General features: G+C 38.6%; 1 protein-coding gene across 1 annotated transcript; it reads right to left on the bottom strand.

Annotated features, from left to right (window-relative positions):
• Positions 1-3,511: 3,511 nt before the first annotated feature.
• LOC129722012 (clavesin-1-like) lies at positions 3,512-20,879 on the bottom strand. Its single transcript, XM_055675183.1, has 3 exons — positions 20,524-20,879; positions 4,238-4,975; positions 3,512-4,168 (listed from the first exon to the last, which is right to left on the bottom strand). The coding sequence occupies exons 2-3, from the start codon at positions 4,958-4,960 to the stop codon at positions 3,911-3,913; spliced, it is 981 nt and encodes a 326-aa protein (XP_055531158.1). The 5' UTR covers positions 4,961-4,975; positions 20,524-20,879; the 3' UTR covers positions 3,512-3,910.
• Between the last annotated feature and the right edge of the window lie 885 nt (positions 20,880-21,764).

Here is a 21,764-nt window from a genome sequence, read left to right on the forward strand (position 1 = left end):
CAGCTCGTTTGCGCCTGCAGGTATACTATTGGTGAGAGTTTATAACGTTGGTTTTTCATGTCTTTCTACAGTACGGTTAGCTCGTAAATTGTTGTCATTCGTTTAAATAATATCGAAGCGTCCTAGCTGGTTTAGCACGAATGAACTACACAGGCTTACTAATGTGGAAACATTCGAAAATATGTCAAACAATATTTTCAATAAGTTCCGACAAAAATCGTTGCAATCCTCAATTACAACGATTAGCTCACTTTAATCAGAATAAAATCAGAAATTTACTTTCGAAAGTTATCGTAACTAAATGTTCACATGTTTACATAAAACTTAGGAGTAGAGAGTTAATTTAGAGTTGACATACAATTATCAAACTCAAACAAACACTTCAACTAACAAAACTTCTCAATGATGTTTGCTATCTTGAATGCCTGGATCGTAAAAAAAGCCAAGGGAATGTATTATTATTTTTGTTCAAATAAAAAGAGATTCTTCGAAGTGTCGTATGTCGAATAAACAGAGTGTCAAGACGGATTATAGCACCGAGAAAAGTTTATTTTTTCACCGGTTTGTAGCGATTTATTTAGTACATTAAAGTTGAGATTTCATAATAGTAAAGTCAAAGGGTTGTTGTTCTAATCAAGAAAAAAATATGGAAAGATTTTTTGATGTAATCACTAAGAGATAGATTGGCAAACCGTCTTGACACTGACTGTCACTTTTTTCAACCGTCTTAACACTGATTGTCACTTTTTTCAACGCTTGCTACTCCTTGGAGGTGGTCAGTAAAGAGCTATACATCATTGGGTAAAGGACATTCCGAGGAACGAAATGGTATATAGTAATCAAGCTTTTGATTACTCTACTTATGATAATGTGATTTTTATTCTGAAGTGTTCAGAGTTTGAGACTATTCGAAGTTTGAGCAAAAACGGTACGGAAGGTTTCGCTTCTTTAATTGTTTACAGTGAACTTTTTGCCACAATTTTCGAGTTATTCAGTTAAAACTGTACAATTCGTTAGTTAGGGTCCTTGTTTCGATGCCATTTTGAACTGCAATTGTATTAGCAAAATAAAAACTACTGATATAAAAAGGGGTGAGAGCACTTACATTTCCATACTCTTATTTCTCTTTAAGCGTTTTTGTTGTGGAGTAAGAGAGTCTCAAAAAAACTGCAAAATTTCACCCCTTAGATTGCTTAGAGAACTTTTCATACTATTTGTTCTATTACCCAATTTTGCTTCGTGAAGAACTAAAACTGCTTAGGGATCTAATAAAAGGCCAATGTTTGTCGTAATGGAAAGACGCGTGTAAAAAAGTTTCAGTTTGATTTCTTTTTTACTCAGCTTTCTGTAAGTTATATTCAAAATGAAATAAAAAGATACAACCTCTTTAGAAGTTAGCGCAGAATGATTCTGGAAAGATAAAGTATGCCAAGATGCTTAATGAAGCATAGCTTTCATAAAGATCCATCCGATTCTGAGAGGCTGTTACTAACGGCAAGGATGAGTGGGCGCGAAAAATGTAATGTGTGTGTATAAATGTGTAAGGTAAGCGAACCTCACATAGCAAATTCAGGTAGAGCTCGATTTTATGGATCTGTCTTTGGAAACTTATGTCAACGAGTATTGATAGTTGGAATTGATAGTTGTAAAGCCGTGCATTTTTGAGCTCATGGATTATCTATGGTTCCAATGATTTATCATGGAACAACTCGGTGTTTGATGGGTAATCAGCAGAGAAAAAACGACTCAAAATGGACAAAAAAAGGTAAAAATAGAGAAAAGGTTAACTAAAGTTAAAAAAAGAAACAGAACATACACAGAAATAGTGCGACATTCTGTGAATCACAAAAGCGACGATCCTAATAACCCGTTCACACTACAGAGTATGTCATGTGATATCGCCTGTCTTGATCATCCATTAATTTTCCCGTCGAAACAAGATGTATGGATTCAGTGAACAAGGCATAAGTACTGAAATCATTGGTGTAGATAAGAAGAGGAATAAATCCTTTTCAAACAACGAAATGTCATCAGACTTGTCTTGTCTGACTAAGTTAGTCGGTCGATGACTGTTGAAATGTGAATATAAATTAAAAAGATCTCGATATTTATGAATGTGGCGTTGCAAACGTAGAATAACTGAACAGCTTATCTCGGCTTTCCGAAGTTGAATCCGGTTTTGGTGTGAAACTCAGCCATATTTCAGTAATTTTTGCGTCGTGATTTGCTAATGAGGAAAAGACTCGGCGCTTTATTGCTAGATGTGGAGTAGATGTGAAATACGTACTTTTTCTTATCATTAATTGTAAAAAAATCATGATGAGCTTAGTCACATTTCTAACTCTAACCTTGAAATGAGATCGAAAGGTGGCTGAACTGCAGCGAAAGTGTGTATCACCATTCTGTATCAAGGTACCCGCGTGGACTCCAATGAAGGATAATCTCCTCCGTGTAATCTTGTCCCCAATATGTTTGATGTCCATTCACAGGTGGTCGCTAGAATTTCAGCAATACTAACTAACGAAACCAGTTTGGTCAGTTTTGCTCAACGCTGTTACTAAGTTCTGAAAGTTGACAGCAGCTTTCCATACCGGATTTTGCGAAACATACAGGCAGGGTAAAGTAGGGCAATCGTTCGGTTAACCTGCAGTGGCTAGCAACAAGATTCTCGAAATGGGTTCACAGAGAATGAACATTAACTCATGAGGGTATTGATTAAAAGTTCATCATAGGTTTTTTTCGGGTGTGGTTAGTGTTTCAAGTTCAATTAAAAAAAAAAAAAAAAAAAACAAATCCGTGCCGAATGTTACCATGTGAGATCATGGTCAACGGCTATTTCGCTGATGCTATCGTTATGTTTGTAGCATGCCGACAGTCAAGATAAACATGGGAGTGTGAATGTGCCGTTGGCCTCGGAGAACTTTTCTGAGATTTCCATCAACTTGACCTGGTGGTGGTGGTGATGATGATGATGATGCTATGCGTGTCAGTACGGCTCGTTCTGCCCGCGACTTGGTGTCTGATCACTTTTCCATCTCGGTCGACCAATTAACTTTCGGTGCATAAATTACTAAATCCAGTTTAGCTTAGCATGTCGTGCCGGATGTGCGAACTGAATTAACTACGAATGTAAGAGAGTTATGTCGAGGGTGTGTAATTATGAGTGTCTTTCATAGGTGCTGCAATTGTCGCGTAATTGTAATAATTATGCAATGATCATGAAACTTACACAGATTATATTTGCCTCCGATCAAGTTGGACTGCGAAATACTATGATTCATAGACATTTTAACGTGTAATTCATAATTTTCACAACGTTCTGTGTACACACTTTTAATTAACAATTTAGGGCCTACTCGCGCCGAGACCAGGTAGAATTAGGAATGATAATCGCAAAGCGGACGTTCGCGTGCCATCTAAAGCTTGATTTATATTTTTTGATATATCTGATAGTAGTTAACTGGATACTATACCGTAAGTTGAATATGAGAAGCCACTGTTCACAACAAATTAAAAATGCATTGGCCTGTTACTTTATTTGCACAAATTATTATTGCTGGCAAAAGAAAATCTTTTATATAGTATTGTCCTAATTTTCCAACAAATATAGATTTGAAACAAGAAACAGTATGTTTTAATATAACACTTGTTCACATAAACATTCTACGATGCTGCCCATGGAAGAGGAAAAGCAATGTCCGTGTTATTGTTCCGTTTTGTATAACCTTAATACTACAAAAATAAACTTCACCGTACTCCACAATAGTATACAAAAATATACAGTATAGATTCATCATAACGAAATAGGTTATAAATTCTCCTGTCTTGTGGTAACAAGAAATATCACTTGAGGATTTGGATAAGCTTAGAAGGTATATGTTCAGCGGAAAAAGAGAAAACATTGTTGCGTTTAGTCAACCTCCAGCTTGCGGAAACTTCCGATGATTCCAACATCCAGGTCCCTGCGACAGGTGTCCGCGTAGAAGCTGGAAGATTTCGTGATTTCAATTTGCATATCATCCATCGCAAGCAGCTGGGCGCGTTTCACTCTGCAGCGCTCCTTGAATTGTGCAATCATGTCAGCTATTGGTCCAGCGGTTCCTCCGTATTCTTCCGGCAGGATGCTCTTATCAACCTTCGCAGCAAAATCTTTGACTGAACGGAAAAGCTAAAAATCAAATCGAAATATATATCAAATATATGAGAAATCCGAAAACAGCGTTAGTGTAAAACTTACATTGACGCGTTTCTTCAGTTTTTCTGACAGCAGAGACACACAAAACTCCATTATCGTAATCGCCGAAGACGGTAAACCGATGAAGTTGAACGATCTGATTCTGGTTGGGATTCCGTTCTGCATGCATTCCGTTACTCGCTTGATGTCCACTAGAGACCACAGACTCAGCAATCTCATCGAGAGCTGACGGTCATCCAAACACTGGATGTATCCGCAGATTTGAGCCTCTTCGTCATCGGCTAGCACTTCCTGGACCAGAAAGTGTGCCTTGGCTAGCACCGTAGAATTAACTCGATTAAGGTCAAGATTTCCCGCCACCGAGAGTACCAGCTGGTGTCCGTTCGAGTCTCTCTGCGGCAATGGCAGAATATATCCGCCGTCTATGACGGCCTCCAGTTCCGCGTTATCAATATCGCAGTTTCGGAACCACTTCGGATAGGTCTGCCGGATCGAGAGGTACTTTTCTAGCATTTCACACGCTTGAACGACGGAAAATTTCTTGGTACGAAGAAAACGCAACAGGAAGACCGGATCCGTGCGGCACTTTTTGATGTGTGGGTTTTTGGCGATCCATTCACGCATCTGCGCCAACGATTGCTCCCGGATGGAGTCAGTTTCGCGGAGTTCGGCTTTGGCGATTTTGCGCAGTTTCTCGCTCAGTGTCCATCGGTACGGTTCATATACGGTCGGGTTCTTGCAATTGCTGTGGACAACAGTGTCCATGGTCGAAGTTAGGTTCTGAAATAGTAAAGAAACAGTTTCGTCAGGTGGGTAAATAGTATGGTTGAGATAAAATTAAACGGCACAGAATGGAACGATTTATGACTTGCTTTTAATGAGTGTTTAACTTGACCAAATTTGATCTGGGTAAATAAAGGCACCATTGGCTTCGTTTCGTAAGTTATGGAAAAATCTGTTATAGTTATGCAATGAAACCTCCATCTCATAGAGACACCGTAATCGAATGAAATTTTTTGACAATAAAATACCACCTAAATTCCTAACAAACAATCATTATTTTTCCAATTACCAACTGACGTAATCCGCATTTGCGGTAATAAATACAGTAGCTACCGAAAACATAAAAATAGACAAGCTTAGAACGCAACACACGTTGTGAAAAAAATGGAAATCGAACATTGACGTAATGCAGATTGATTACCTTTAATGTCGCTATTTGTGCTGTAAATTGGAGCGACAGAAGCGCAAATTTAGCGGAGGTAACCTTCGCGAACCCCTAGATGGTGTGTTGAGGCTGATCTTCGGCGAAGGACGACGAGGCAATCAGCTTTATATGCTTGGACAATGGATATATGAGATGCTCTGTTTTTCGGGTTGGCTGTGAAGTGTGTGTACTTTGGGGTGCTGACAGTGATTTTCCTATATTATAGACCATCGCTACGAATCCTTTCAACCTCAATTTTTTGACAGTGGTAACGTTGCTTACGTTTCTTTTTGGTAAATTGACTTTAAAATCCTTAAGACCGATAAAAATGTCCAAAGAAGAACGATAATAATACAACATCGGAAGTGATTATATCGAATTAAAAAAATAGTTATAAATTATTTTCGCCAAATTCCATTATTAAGAAAATTAATAGATTATTAAGATATTAAAATAACAGAAGAGTTGTATGCGAAACCACGACTGCAAGTCGACTTAGCACTACGTAATGTTGTTTGTGGCATTACGTGTATTGAATATTTTTGAAATTTAGTGCAAAAGAGGAGTTGAAGAAGTGCTACCGACTTTCAATTTCCACACACATATAGATAAGGGTGGGGAAAAGAGTTCGATTTTCTAGAACCAATTTTTGTTGCTTCCTCTTGAGGCCCCAAACAATCCTAAACTTACTGGGAGTCGATTAGTTTTGTTCCTGCTTGGCGCATTGCATTTCAAATTTGTATGGAAATTTGTATGGGAAAACCTACTTTTTTGCATTTCCCGGTAATGCTTTATTAATGCACTACATTACGTTAAAGTATAGTACTTTAGAATGCTAACAACTTTGCAGAAGACACTGGAGAGCTAGGATGTCCCTAAGAAAAGCTATACTGCCGTAATCTCGCAGACTGACATATGCGACAGCGAGTAAAATTTTCAGTACGAAGCTTTTTCCAAAAACGTTTGTATAATGAGTGTTAGGACGAATTTCAACAATCTGATCTGTACATAATGCATTAATATAATCACAAAACACTGCTGAACATATGTTTTGTGGAGAACGGTTTATTGACTGAAGTTATGTTACCAACGTCATTTTGTTGTAGAAACAGCGATTTTCATTTCACTGTTTCTACAACCGATTGACGTACATCCATCGTAGTATGCGACAAGTCGCTCAACATTTTATTCACAATCAGGCAAATAGTCGCGATTCGAGAATACTTTTTCGGAAAAGAATTTGGTTTAGAATATAATAGCATTCGTGGCGTCTGCCATTTTCCATCTGCACTTCTTCCGTACAAAAATCAAGTGCGCTTCAGTTGTCCATTTAGAGGGCTACAGTATGATCAAAGTTTTGTTGATAGTCAACTGCGTTCCGCGACGAATTTTATTCGAACAGTGCGTCCTCCGGAGTCCAAAAAAGGCACGCTTTTCCGCCATAGGACCTCGACGAATTTCTCTGCTAATGTCGTTCTCGATAATCACCAGTTAGCCTAGGTGCACGCACTTGCCAACTACCTCAATTTCATCCCCGCTAAGCTAAATCCGTGGTCGGAGATTAACACGGTTTTCTCTGGGGTCAATTGTAGGCTTCTGTTTAAGGAAATATCCATATTGAATGATATTCGAAAATTTTGGGATGTTTTCCAGAGAGCAGAAGTCGTCGTTGGATTTCAAAAAGGCTTAATTTCTGGCCTCGGTACCATTCTGATTCCGGAAATACTCATATTGGGTGGTATTTGACCATTTTGGTCTGCTATAAAGAAACCAGAATTTGCCATCTTAGAATTCTCTTAATATTTTATGGGGGCAATTCTTGGCTCCTGGGCACCATTCGATCGTTTTAAGCTATTTTCCGGAAATATTGTTTCAAATGTGTGTTTTACTTCGACGGAACCCTTCTCTTGCAGAGATGAGAGAGGTGTCGTACCACCATAGAAATATTTCCTGCTCCAAAAGCATCTACATGCCAAATTTGGTTTATTTGCGAGTCGTTGAATGCAATAAGAGCATCACAAACGTAGTTGGGTTGGATTTACGTCACGTTGAGTAGAAATGGCGGTTACGTCATTGCGTTTTCGTGAATTAATGACGCTATTGTTGGCACTTTTGATAAAATTTCGGTGCCTATAGGTCCGGCCTGGTATATTCTATCGTTTAATCGCAAAAAACACAAATCGGCCACTTTGGCGCTTACGTCAGTCTGCGATATTACGGCAGTATAGTTGTTCAAATTTAAGTATGTCAAATTAAATGCGGAAAATCATTTATTCTGCCAATCAACGTAATCGAGCCATTTTGAACTCTCTAGAATGAAAAATGCAAAAAAATATGTTTTTTTTCCATACAAATTTTCATACGAGTTTGAAGTTAAATGCGCCAAGCGGAGATAAAACCGAATGACTTTCGACAAGTTTAGGATTGTTCATGGCCCTAAATAGGACGAAAAAAAGTTGGTTCTGGCTTTCTACTATCAAGTTCTATTTTTCCCATATAACGATGTCCCACTTTAATAATAGATACGACATCACTGAGCAGGAATGGAACAAACACAATGCGGAGCAAACAAGTTGCAACAGTCGGAGTGTGTGTAGGTTAAAAGAACAATTCACTTTTAACTCTAACGCAATACGAGAATATTAAATCTTCAATTCATTTGTTTGGTTGTCCTGAAAATAGCAATTTGTTGTACAATTTAAAAAGCATATGATGCTGATAGCATGGCCAATGCATGTACCGATGATGCTGCCTCTACCGCAGAAAGGCAACTTTTATTATAGGAAGTGCCCCTGCATCTACCACTGACGCTGCTACCACCACCGCTGTTGGTATTCATGCTACCCGCTGTTACTGCGTCAGGACCATCATTGTGGCTATTCACTAGTGAAATGATCGGTTTGGGCAGAAGCAGGCTCTTATATAGCCCAAATTGTGCATTCCCGATAAATTATGTATAATATTCTGTTCACCGTGTTAGGGAAAGCAAGTATAAAACGACCAATCAGATCAATCGAAATCTGCGTTTCAACTAGGCTTGACCATTTTCAATAGTACAGTGTTTGCATAATTGGGACATGACAATTTTTAAGGCACGATAATGCATTTCAGTGTGGTTTGGAAGTAGATAACAAAAAATGCCGCACTCTGTTACGCAACATTTTATTACACTGCTATTGGGTAGTCTTGCATATCACTGAAGGAAAAGAAAATTCAGTTTGTGCTGAGACATTAAGATGAAGTCGAATTCACAATCGTCTTTTGAGGGCGTTCCAACAATTTTAATGAAGTGTAATGAACGAACGAGCAAATATTAATATTATTTTATTTGTCCTCAAAAGGACAATTCGTTGTTAAATTTAATATACAGATTTTTATTGCCAGTATCACCAAACGCTTGTGTGTTGTCAAAATACGAAAGCTTTTTAAATGCCACTGCTATCCGGTAGCGCTACTGCTGCAAATTGATTAGCATCATCCTAGTCGTTATCTACCAGTAAAATGATTGGTTCGAGCAGAGACAGCCAGAAAAGTGCATTTCCGGTTTATTGGGTATATAATTCTGTCGACCGTTCTAGGGAAAGCACTATGGGACATTTTTATACAAGCAAGCGGACAAAAATATTATCATTATTGTTTCAACACTTTTGGTATTTTTTTTCCAATTGTTATGATCAAAACAAGTCACTTAACATAATTTGTGGCTGTATTACGGTCAAGTTTTGATAGAAGCGTGTATTTTTTGTATGAAAATCTGGTTCCCTAGATGTGGTCCTACAGTAAAGAGCTACACATCACTAGATAAAGGACATTCCAAGGAACAAAATGGTATATAGTACTCATACTTTTGATTACTCTAGCTCTAGCTATATATGTGATTTTTATTCCGAAGTTTGAATCAAAACGGTATATTCCCTATGAAAACCAAAAATTTTTAAAACTATTTTAAACGCTTGGTCGCAGGTAATCGCAGCTAAACTATTTTGAAATTGTTAATAGACACCTGAAACTTGGAAAAACAATGACCTAGCCCGAGAGCTCACAACCCCAAATCCGACCCCGAAGATACTGACCAACAAAGTTGAAAATTATGATTTTTTCTCATTTTTTTGACATAGAATACGTTTTACGCCAACATATACAGGGACCCAACTTTAATACAGGGATCCAGTTTCAAAGCCGAAAACATCGAGAGCGTCACGAAAATTGTCCAATTTCACACGTTTAAAACTCAGTCAGTTTTCACTCGATTTCTGTCATTTTTGCAGCAATCGATTGGAAAATCATTTAAGCACCCGTCCAAATGCAGAAAATAGTAATCTGATTGTTCAAACTATTGTAATATTGAAAATTGTTGAACATTGTCGAAACGCAAATGTAGACTGTTGATTGATCGCTTGCTGCCTTTCCCTAAATAGGACGACAGAATGTAGTACCTAGTTAGCCGGGAATGCACTCTTTGGGCAATATAAGAGACTGTTTCTCCTAAAGCAAATCAGTTTACTAGCAACAGGCAGCAGCAGCGGACATCAACACCGATGGCAGTAGGCAAAGGCAGCGTGGATGAGCAGCGGGCAACAGCGGCGGTGGTAGTGGTTAGCTGCAGTTCCTACCTCTTTCAGTTCGGCTTCCCTTCGATCTGAGTTGGACCCCACCAGCGGTAATCCAATCCAGATATCGTTGGGTGAATACAACCCGAAACTAAAAGAGACTCGCACCGCCAGGTGGATTGAGGGCCCACCATCATCCCGCGTATGTATATATAAAGTGTGTGCACATAACGTGTTTGAATATTTATAGCGTGAGTCGCTAGCTATATAAGGTGTGTAGCTAGCGTGCCTGGCTTGCTATAAAGCGTGTGTGGCTTGCTATATAGCGAGTGGCTAGCGTGTGTGGCTAACTAGCGTGCGTGGCTTGCTATATATCGTGTGGTTAGCGTGTGTGGTTTGCTATATAGCGTGTGTGGCTTGCTATATAGCGTGTGTGGATAGCGTGCGTGGCTTGCTACATAGCGTGTGGTTAGCGTGCGTGGTTTGCTATATAGCGTGGCTAGCGTGTGTGGCTAACGAGCGTGGCTTGCTGTATGGCGTGTGTGGCTTGCTTTATAGCGTGTGTGGCTAGCGTGCTTTAATCATCACTGTAAATCATTCAGAACTAAACAAAAAATTTGCCATGTTGAAAAAAAAATTCAGTTGTCAATAAATGGCATTGATAAACACAATTAACCTTTTTTGACTTCAGCTAAGCCTCAATGCTTATCTGAAGAATTTTTGAGCTAGTGAGCCTGAATCACATAATTTTTCGCTTAAATCTTACTATTTGCAGCAATCAGTTGTTAAATTATCTACGCTATCGTAAAATGCAGAAAATTATTTGAATTGTTATACTATAGATGGGGAATGCACTATTTGCCCTCGTCTATAACCTCTTCGTAGCCACTGCCTAACTTAAGATATCTTAGTGCAACTTGAAACAAAAGACAGCCCCAAAAAAAATCAATTTCATTCTTGTTTTGAATACGGCAGCAAGTGAAAACGCATAGCTGCACATAACTTCTGCTGTTGTTCATTGTCGATATGGGTGCCGGCCATAGAGGTAAACGTCATCTGGAGCAGAGAGACCATTAAATTAATTACCCCAATTGAGTGTATTCCCAAACCTATTCCAAGAAATACATTGACATAAGACAGGCTATCGTATTCTACGTGAACTCTGCGGTCGTGTCTTATAAACAACCTGTTCAACTTTTTGTTATGCTTGATCTTCTCTCTTTCCAGATGATCTCGAGGTACGATGCTGGCCTAACAAGCCTGTCGGCGTAGGTTCGAGTCTCGGCTCGGGAGAGATTGTTAGTGTCAGTAGCATCGTAGCGCTAGCCCCGCAATTGTCCTGTACACTAAACAGTCGGCTGCGAAGTCTGTCTGTGTTAACAAAAGGTCAAGTTCCGAATCGGAATGTGACACCAAGGCTTTGCTTTGCTTAATTTTTATTCCACCCATAACACACACTTTTTTTTAAAGCCCAATGAATAATATTAAAAAAATATAATACACCTAATAATTATTCTGTTATTATTGTGAAAAACAATGTTTTTTTTTTGGTTCTCTTTTGAATTTTTCTACCATTTTTCATCTTTATATCTCGATATCCCAGGTATAGCAACTGCTACAGTCCTGAAAATTCGAACCTTTCTTAGTTGAAGTTTTTACTTTTTATAAAAAATATAGAGAAATAGATCAGCGACAGTCACTTTTGAAATCCTATAGTGGACAGCAAGGATTAAACGACCGCAAAAACGAATTTCATTGAATTGTAAATCAGTGACATGAAGAATGCAAAAAATGCTTATATGATCGGAGCCCAAGTCTAGATATGATAGGTCATTGAATCTAAACTGTCGAATTCTGCATGCATGTCATGAACTCAAGAACCCAAGACGCTTTTGTACTAGATTGGAATCAGCGGCAAGTCGGTCGAACGTCATTTTTTGTGAAAAAAAAGTGTTAAATATTCATATTTAGCCTGCTGAATCTATGTTTAGCAAATTAGCAGGACCGTGCTTACCAGTGACGTTTTCACATCTAACGTTTATTATGATAATTGAATGTTGTATTCACATTTTTGAAATTCACCTTACCGAGTTAGTGAAAAAAAGAAAAAAAAGGAATATTTCTAGATTTATTTCAGTCTATTTCACTACTTGCACATTCAAAATGCATAAAATTGTATTTGAATTTGTTTATACAACATGATTCCTGTAACACAAAAATGGTTCTAGGATGTGCTCAAATTCTGAAATTATTTTCAAATTATATTTTTAGTATAATTTTGCGCAGATGGTCAGGTGGGACTATGAGTATATTCAACTCATACTAGGTGGAATAATATATTGGTTTGGCAATACTATTTGTAGATTCGTAGCTAATTCCAGAGCGTCTAATAATTTATGTAAAATATTTAATAATAGATCCACCAGTACGAACGGTCCTTCTGGTTAGCATCTACGTGATAATGATAATTAACAACAAATCACGTCTCAAGCAATGAATCAGAATATTTGTACCACATTACACTGCTCACATTTCACAACTATTAGCAGACTACCCATTCTCGAGTACTTTCTGCAATTTACGATGTTGATTTCTTTTCAATTTCCAACGCACCGGAGTTACTCGAGTGAAGAAATTGTTCACAGACAGTTGCCATCGGAGTGGGTGTATCCGAAAAATTCGAAAAACCATCCTTCTAGAGTCGTAAACATGCTTTTATTTATAACCCTATGAATCGAACATCTTTCATCCGCAGTGCCGACGAAGCTATATAGTACGGTCATCTGGGCGATTGGTGCCATTCGAATATAATTTATTTATTTATCCAGTACGATAGCCATAGCGTATTGGAGCACGCCAATTTGTTGCTACTCGGCACGTTCTATAATACGTAGATTAATTCGACGAATCTTCCTCGTGATCGACAACATGTCGCTTGTCACGTCATCGTTGATGTCTGCTACGGCAACATGCTGATTGATTTCAACGGATTTGGTTGTAACTATTCGTCGAAGTGTTACTATTTTGGACCGCGTCGACAGTGATGCATTTCAGAGAATAATGAAATAATTTATATGGTTCGAGTGAGGGAGCATTAAAGGAGCGCAACGACGTGAAACGAATTGTCAACGCTTCTGTTGAGAGGCGGATGAAGGATTGTTTAATTGCTGGTGTTGTGCTATAATGGATAAGTTGAAATGTTTTGTTTGCTAACATTGTATAAATAAATAGTACTGCATGAAGATGGATTAATGGTAATAATTTTTGGTACAACCTATGTCATTAAACACTAAATTAAAAATCAGATAACTTCGTTGTTATTTCTCTGATGATCAAAAGTGGCGTATGACAATGTAGGCACGGTGATTTTCTCCTAGCAAAAAATATGGATTAGGAGCAAGCGAACGCAACCATTTTAAACGTGCGATTTCTTCAACGATTTACGAATTTTTGATTGCAAGGTGATCCCCAATTGCGAACACTGCCTTGACGAAGTCTGTAACATATTGCACCACAGACGATGATGGAAGGTCTTGGCTTCTATCACACCCACAGTGTTGATCAAAGCAGTGCACTCACCACTTACTGATGGTTAATTAATCTGATTAAAAAGACATGTTTTAAATCAGATCAGTGCCAGCATTCGAAATATTTCGCTGAAATGTGAGTAAATGTGAAATGTGTGTTTCAAGACGTTGTTGCACGCAGCATTTAAAAAAAACCCTAACTCGACTCTCTATTACGATAGCTGATGCGGAGTCCAAAGTTATTCCGAATTTAAGTATAAAAATTACAAATAAAACACTAAATTTTATATGCTTCAAAAAAAAACCTAAATTCTCCTTTGAAGTTTAAGTTATTTTTCGTTTCAAGTTTTAACTTGACCCTATTCCAAAACTGTTGGTGAAAAGTTCGGGATGACGGAAAGCCTTGTAAGAACCGCGTAAAAAACGCGGAAAAAACGCGTAGAAAACCTGACTGTATTTAAATTTTTTCTCTAAAAAGTATATGTATGAGAAATATATAATATTTTACTTTACTTTACTATTTTACTAGCGACAGTAAATCAAAATAATACTACAAAAAAGGCCGTATGAAAAAACATAAAATTTTGGAGTTGGTTTTACAAAGTACATTTCGTGAAATAATTATTAAGCTTTGATTCCGCACTTTTACGGAGACTAGGCTGTCACTAAAAACAAAACCGATGCTGCAAAAGTCAAGGTGCTCAACCTTAAATTGAAAGAAAATGATATTCATAGTAATTTTGTAGAACATTTCGATTTTCTACGCAATTTCAGGTTGCCAAACGTGATTTATGAAGAAATGACTTTCATAAGCTACAAAACCATTCTTTTGCACTTTTTGCAGTTCTGTTCTATTACTATTTTTCGATATATTTTTTCTGTAAGATTAATTTTGAATATTTTAAATGGTTTGGTTCAGCACGGTATTCAGTTATTTGACTCACAGAGCCCATTAAGGTAATTTCCCCCTAATTTTTAGATAAAACCCTTTAAAACACATACACAAAAAAAATCAGTTAGGAACTGCAATTTTTACTGGAAAGCGTGATTCATGACGAAAATTAACATTAAAAAAGACCCTTGATGTCTTATCGAGGGGCTGACATATTGACCTTTTTACATGTGATAAAATATAACATTTGTTCAAAAATGTCACTAAAGCTCTGTCGTTTGTGCGATTAATTAAATACTGATTCAAATGTTGATTACAGCCATAACGTAAGTTCGGAGAAGTTTCAGGATATTTAAAAATTTTAATGTAGAATGATGGGTGATCAATCCACCAATGAGTGAGATAAAAAAATTATTTTTCAATCAGATAAAGATAGATGCAAGGTATCTTAGACATAATATTAGGTTATCTCAAACCAAGAAACTTTGCTGAAGACATCATGTTTCTTTCTCTTAAACATTACGAGCGAAATAAAGTTTTCTATGTGAAGCCACTAAAAATCACAGTATTCGTTCTAACTTTTTTTTTCTGAATTTTCAAACCTTTTACTATGTTATCAGCCATCTAAAAATGCATTTGTTTTCTGAACATTGTTATTTTTTATCTCCCAAAATAAAAAAGTTATTTGACATATTTGTCTTAGTTTTCCATCACATATAAAAATGACAATATCTCAGCCAGCCTTAGCTTATTAGACCTGGGCTTGAATAAACTCGCTACAAGAGAGAACGCGGCCAAATATCGACGAGCTCGAAATAAGTTAACCACGATTCTGAGGCGAAGCAAACGCCAGCAGGAGGAAAGAGATCGCGTATAGATGGAGCAACTGTTTTGGGCTAATGACACACGCAAGTTTTACGGGAAGGTAAACCAATCCCGTAAGAGCTACACACCGAGTCCTGATATGTGTAGGGATGAGGAGGAAAACAAACGAGTGCGAGGTTCCAAAATTTGGAAGAAAGAGAAACCTATCTTTAAAAAGGGCGATTGGCTACAAAGCAGCAACTACCGTGTTCAAAGCCGCTTACAAAGTTCTCTCCAGAATTCTGCTCAGTCGTCTTTTTTCTCTAGCAAAAAGACTTGTAGGGCAGTACCAAGCGACCTTTACACAAGCACGCACTGCTACGGGTTAAATCTTCACTATCCGGCAGATCCATCAGAAATGCCGGGAGTAGAGCGTGCCTACACACCACGTTTTCGTGGACTTTGGGGCAGCGTATGATACAGTCGATTGAGACCAGCTATGGCAAATATTGAATGCACGACTACGGTTTTTACGGACGGCGATGAACTCGAAGTGGTAGGTATATGAGCTCTTATTCTTGGGAACTCTGAGAAACGCCGAGTGCAAACCGAAGGTGGAGAGTGGTGCAGGCGTATGAATCGCGAGCTGCAGGCACTACCTGGTGAGATTCTCATTGTGCACCTGTGTCCTTGCGAAGGTCGGGAGGCTGCGATGAGCCGGACATGTAGCGAGGATACCGGACGACAGGGTGGTAAAATCGAAACCCCATCAGAAACAGCTCAACGTGCTAGGTTGCTTGACCAGGTTGAAGTGGGTCTGCGAGTATTGAGACGTCCCAGTATCGAGGAGAGCCCAGCATCGAGGCCAGTATCGAGGAGAGCGGAGAAAAATTCTTGATACGGCTCGAGCCACCACGGCTTTAAGCTGCTGAAGTAATTAAGTTTGAATAAACTCAGCAGGGGATTCGAGCAATTTATTTTTTCTAAAAATTTTAATAATTAATGCCATAAAATTGTTTTCTAGAATCCTTCTTGCTGGTTTACTATGTTTAGTTTGAATTTTGGATATCTAAGAATTTGAGAAAAGTGCGTTACATTCGATTGTCAGATTATTTGTTTTGTTTTTTCCTTGTAGAAGACTGAACCATTGCGACCATTGTTTGATTTATTGTGGTATGCTTCACCTTACTCTAAGTGCGTACGAGCAGGTACATCACTATTTGGCGAGTTGATGTCCTTGCTACATTGCACATATATCCCAGTTGGGCAACGCACTTCGTATGAAGTTTATTACCTCACCCGGACTTTCCCTTCAAATTTCGGTAGGTTCTATGTGTCTTTTATCGAAGATACGCAATCTGCGTTGTATTAATACTCGGCATTCGCAGAGTAGATGTTCTGAAGTTTCGCTTTCGATGCCACACAGGCGACATTTATCATCATCAAGTTTGCCTATCTTCTTGAGATTATACTTACTCGGACAGTGCCCTGTAATAAGAGCTGTGGACGTCCTTAAGTCTTTCTTATTTGACCTGAGCAGCACGAGGTTTGCTTTGATGGTCGCTTCCTCCCAATTACCGAGTTCAGCTTCAGAACGCTCGGGGAGACTCCACAGAAAGGTTCTGGGCCAACAAAGTTAGTAGATGACCCTTGTCTGGCTAGTAAGTCGGCCTTCTCGTTTCCTTCGATTCCACAATGACCAGGAACCCAGTATAAGTTAACCTGGTTTTTCATAGCTAACTTTTGGAGCGATAGGATGCATTCCCACACTAGTTCAAAGCGGCAGAAAGGAGAATTCAGGGTTTTAAGTGCTGCCTATCACAGAAAATGCAAATATTTGCGTGTCGATAATTTCTTTTCAGACACGTATTCGTGCATTCTATTATCGCGTATATTTCCGCCTGGAATACTGTTGGCTAGTGTCCCATGGGAAAAAAAATATTAATTTCTGATCCTCTGAATCCCACACCCGCGGAACCATTCATTTTAGAACCGTCTGTGTAGAAGCAAAGTGAACCGTCCCGAATGTTGGGTCCACCTTGTTGCCAACTTTCTCGTTCTATCTCTAATATTCTGTAAGGAATTTCGAAATTTGGTTTCCTCTCCAGCCAATCATCCTTACTTTTTATTAAATTATTTATTTGGAAATCTTTCAGCATTCTCAGGTGTCCTGTTAGATCTCCTTCTTTTAGGTTGCACTGTTGGTTTAGCCTTAGAGCATTTTTTTCCACTTCTAGTTGAACCACCTGATGAAGTGGAAGAAGGTGAAGTATTTGCATCTAGGGCTTTTGATGGAGTGCTTCACATAGCTCCACAAATCGATGTACAGGCCAATCTTTGGATATTACCTAGCTTTGCTTGAGTGGATGTTTCAGTGGTTTAAGGCCACCAAACTAACGATGCGTAGGTTATTCTGGATATTATTATTGTTTTATATATCCAATGTATCATTCTGGGTTTGAGACCCCAGCTTTATATCGATGCCTTCCAATCGCAATTGAGGAATAATGTATTTCCCTTTTCTAGTGAAAGGAACAATAGTTGTTTTGGATGGATTTACACTCAACCCCTCTCGCCTACACCATTGAGCTGTGAGATTAAGTGAAGTTTGCATTCTTTTAGAAATAACGCAGTCGTGTTTCCTTCTAACTAAAATCACTACGTCGTCTGCAAAACCTATCACTTCGAAGTCGTTTTCTGATAGGCTCCGAAGAAGATCGCCTACGATTGATGACCATAGCAGGGGAGATAATATCCCTCCTTGTGGGCATCCTTTTGTAGTTTTTCTTGTTAGGGACGTGCCTTCGAGTTTAGCCGTTATTTCACGACTTGGAATGTAATTTAGTATTAGGCTCACCTTACACAACTCCGTTATAATTGGAATAAACAGTTGCTTGCTTTTTTGGAGCATAACTGGCTGTATTCCATCCATTCCCGGAGACTTGTATGGTTGGAAAGAGTCTATTGCCCATTCAACATTCGATTTACTGAATATAGAACAGGCAAGTTCCTGGGATTCAGTCCAAGTCGCATGTGAGCTTAGCTGCTCTCCAGTTTGATCCTGCACTTTATCAGTATCCGTATATGAACCTGGGAAATGATTTTCCATCATAATTTCCAGTGTTTCCTGAGAATCTGTGGTGTAAGTACCGTCAGTTTTCCTCAGTCTACCTAAACCGTTGGAATGTTTTCTAGACAAAGCTTTTTGCAACCAGGCAGCAGTGGATGTGTTTTCTATACGTTCACACATTAATTTCCAACTGTTTCTTTTAGATTTTCTTATTTCTTTGTTGTATTTTGTTAGTGATGTTCTATACAGTTCCCAATTACCTGTTAGTTTCGCTTTATTGAACAGTTTCCAGATTATTTGATTATTATCATCATATTTCTTACGTTATTGCGAGTAAATTCAGTAAATCAATGCAAAATAATGAGCATCATTTGACAACAACTTTGTACATTGTGCGGTATTCAGAAACTTGAATACCTAATTCTTCACAATTATTAAATGCATTTGCTCTGGTCCTTTAATAGTATCTTTAAAATGGGTGCACCTGGAAAGATGTTTATGAATACAAATAAAACATAAAAATTACGTTTGGTATTATTTGATTGAAAATAAAACGAAAACAGTAACTCACAGTTACATGTAATTTAAGTAAAAAAAAAAGCTTCATTCGCATGAGTAACGATTGACAACATTAATTTATTGTGAAAATGCTCTACAGTATTTCTTGACAGGGTAATGCAAAGATAGGGGTATATTTGACTACAAATTTGTGTTGACGAAATAAACAATAAAGTTTGGGGGACACTGTTTTCCCTCTACTATTGTATGGTGCCCTCGATTTGTTTTTTTTTTTTTTGTTGATTATGCATACAACCGTCTCTCGGCATAAATTTGTTTTCGTATCATTATTTATTAATAATTAATTGAAAAGTTTTTTGTGACTAATAAATAAATAATTCTCTGTTCAATGTTTTGTCCACATAAACTGAATTCTTTTAGTCGTGCACTAAATGCCTGCTGAGTTAAAAGTTTTATTTGATTGACACCGTTATATTTTTGACATCGCAATACTAATTGCCACGATCACTTTTGCTCAGGTTGAGGAATTCTCTCTTCGCGTTCCCCACAACTGCCGTAGACCTTCGTCGAATGGATGCACACAAAAACGCGCTCAAATGTGACATTTTCGGCACCATTTTAAAGGCGATTTACCATCCGACCACTCAAGATCGTAAGACAACATTCGGTCAGCAGCTATTAGCTGACCTTTCTGCACTCTGTTTCCTCTAGTCTTCGGCAAGGAACCAGGCTCTGTGTGTGCGGTTTTCTTCTTCTTCTCGTTATTGGCACCAGCAGGCTTTCGTTTCTTCAGAACCGAAGGCTGCACAATCGCCAGCGCTTTAATGACGACATTATGCAATTTGTTTGCAAACATGAGATTGTGTGTGACCGCATAGGTCGCGCAGCTGGTAGTGGGTTTAGACGCACGGCTGTTTCTTTTTCGTATGTGCCTATGCAAGCTTAGATACACTCACCGATAAACTTTTTTTTCTATGTTTCAAGATATACGCTTACATACATAAATACATGCTCATATATACATATAGCTATTTTGAGTGCAGTTTGCCGGCATCTTAATGCTGTGGCGGCTAGACCAACAGCTAGTGGGATTACATATTGCTGATTTCTTCCTAACCGAACACCACGCATGACTGAGTAGGTTCGACTATTTATGATGGCCAATAGTAACCAGTTGTATTTCAGATTAGGAACCGGCACCGAGAGTGAAATTGGTTCCGGTGGAAACAACATTGGAAAATCAGAACATCGAAATTTTCTGCTTCATTCCGTTTGAGCTGGTAAAATTAAATCTACGAAACATAATATCGCTTCATTTTTTTTCAATTCCACTCGCTTGACATAAGTTGGCACAGCTCAAGTACGGGGCATTATACGAACAGATTGATTAATTAGGTTCGAAGTTACCCCTCGCTACCGGTATTAACATCTAGCTGAGGTTGAACTAATCATGATCTAGATTGAAGTTTCTCAATTTGACACTGTTTTTTCTCCGCCATCACCAGGGACAGTGAACCTTCGTATAGAATCGATTAGCAACCCCGCCGACTGGTAACTACAGGCGACAGCAAAAGTGAAACCATATGTCTTACTTGCACTGTTGTTATCTAACTCAGGCTCGGCAATTATATTGCACTTCAGAAGGTGGCCAGCCAACTTAGCCGACTTATTTTGAGACCACCGTCGAGCGGTTGATCGCTCGCAAGTTAATCGAATCACTGACAAAGACAATTCCGTAATAATCGCTGTAAATACGTACCAGGTTTCAAGCGTTGCCGAAACAAACACGAAGTTGTAGGTGGAAAGCAAATTTCAGGCGAATGAATCACTATTGCTGACCTGTCCGTCGGTAGCAAAACAAACCCGCGAAGAAATTGCTTTCTGGTGCGTCTGGTTTATAACCGCTTTGAACACTTGCGCACTCACTCACTGAACTTGTTCACTTGTTTGGCTGAAATCGACCACGCACGTGCCAACGCAAAAAGCAAAATTTCAGATGGATCTCCACACACGGTTTAAGTTCTGCCGCAGCAGACTTTAGAGTTTTGTGACTTTGTCCAGATCGCTTCGATGCTTCCGATCGTCTTGAGGTGCCGCGTGAGACTGAGCTCGGAGCGATTTGCCAGATTTTTTCTTGTCTGCGGACTGTGACGCTTGGTGGAGGGAAAATATTGATTGCAAATTTTTAGAGTTTTTCTGCTCTTTCTAACCAGCGTACCTGCGTACTGTTTGCCAACATATAGCAGTGAACAGGTTGATAGAATAAGGAGAAGGTAAGCACTCTGTCGCGATCTGCGCCTTAGAGAGTACTAGACACGTGCTTGCTTCATACGAGTCGGACTTAGTCTCACAGTGATACAAAACTTAAGTAACATAACAAATTATTAAATTATCGATCAATTACCAAACCACCCAATTACTATTATAATTCGGGAGATATTTGATGTTTTGGGATCAGTACGTCAGTTGGTTTGAATTTAATTTCAGATGTTACGAATAAGAATAACTAAGAAGGAATACAATCAATTTGAAACAAAACTAATCGATTCTGACCACCAAATATCAATCGTTCGATGTGCATTCACCACTCACCGGTGGTCGTTTTAGTTTTACTGTCGGTACAGGGCGGGTTTCGACAGCCTGAGAGAATATAAATCCGCATCTGTTTGATTGATGTTTTGGTTTATATTATGCACAGCCACATCAAACAAAAGTATATTTGTGGTTCTAGCAGTTGCACTAAACGCAGGTTGTGACATTGTTGCAGTGAAATTACCCAAACGCTTTGGCCAAAGGGTTTTATTTTATGACCAGGCGACGATAGGTGTTAATTGATGCTGTGACTACTGAAAGCATGACCACATTCAACAATACCCTGCTTTGCATGGACATGCAGTAGAAGATACAAATAGTTGCGTTGGGACAGTAAAGGTCATCAATCGACCTAGCGGTCAAAAATAACAAACTGTAACATTGTTGAGAATCGTGAAAATGCCACCC

The sequence above is a fragment of the Wyeomyia smithii genome, chromosome 2 (assembly GCF_029784165.1).
Source record: "Wyeomyia smithii strain HCP4-BCI-WySm-NY-G18 chromosome 2, ASM2978416v1, whole genome shotgun sequence".
NCBI classification, from domain to species: Eukaryota; Metazoa; Arthropoda; class Insecta; order Diptera; family Culicidae; genus Wyeomyia; species Wyeomyia smithii.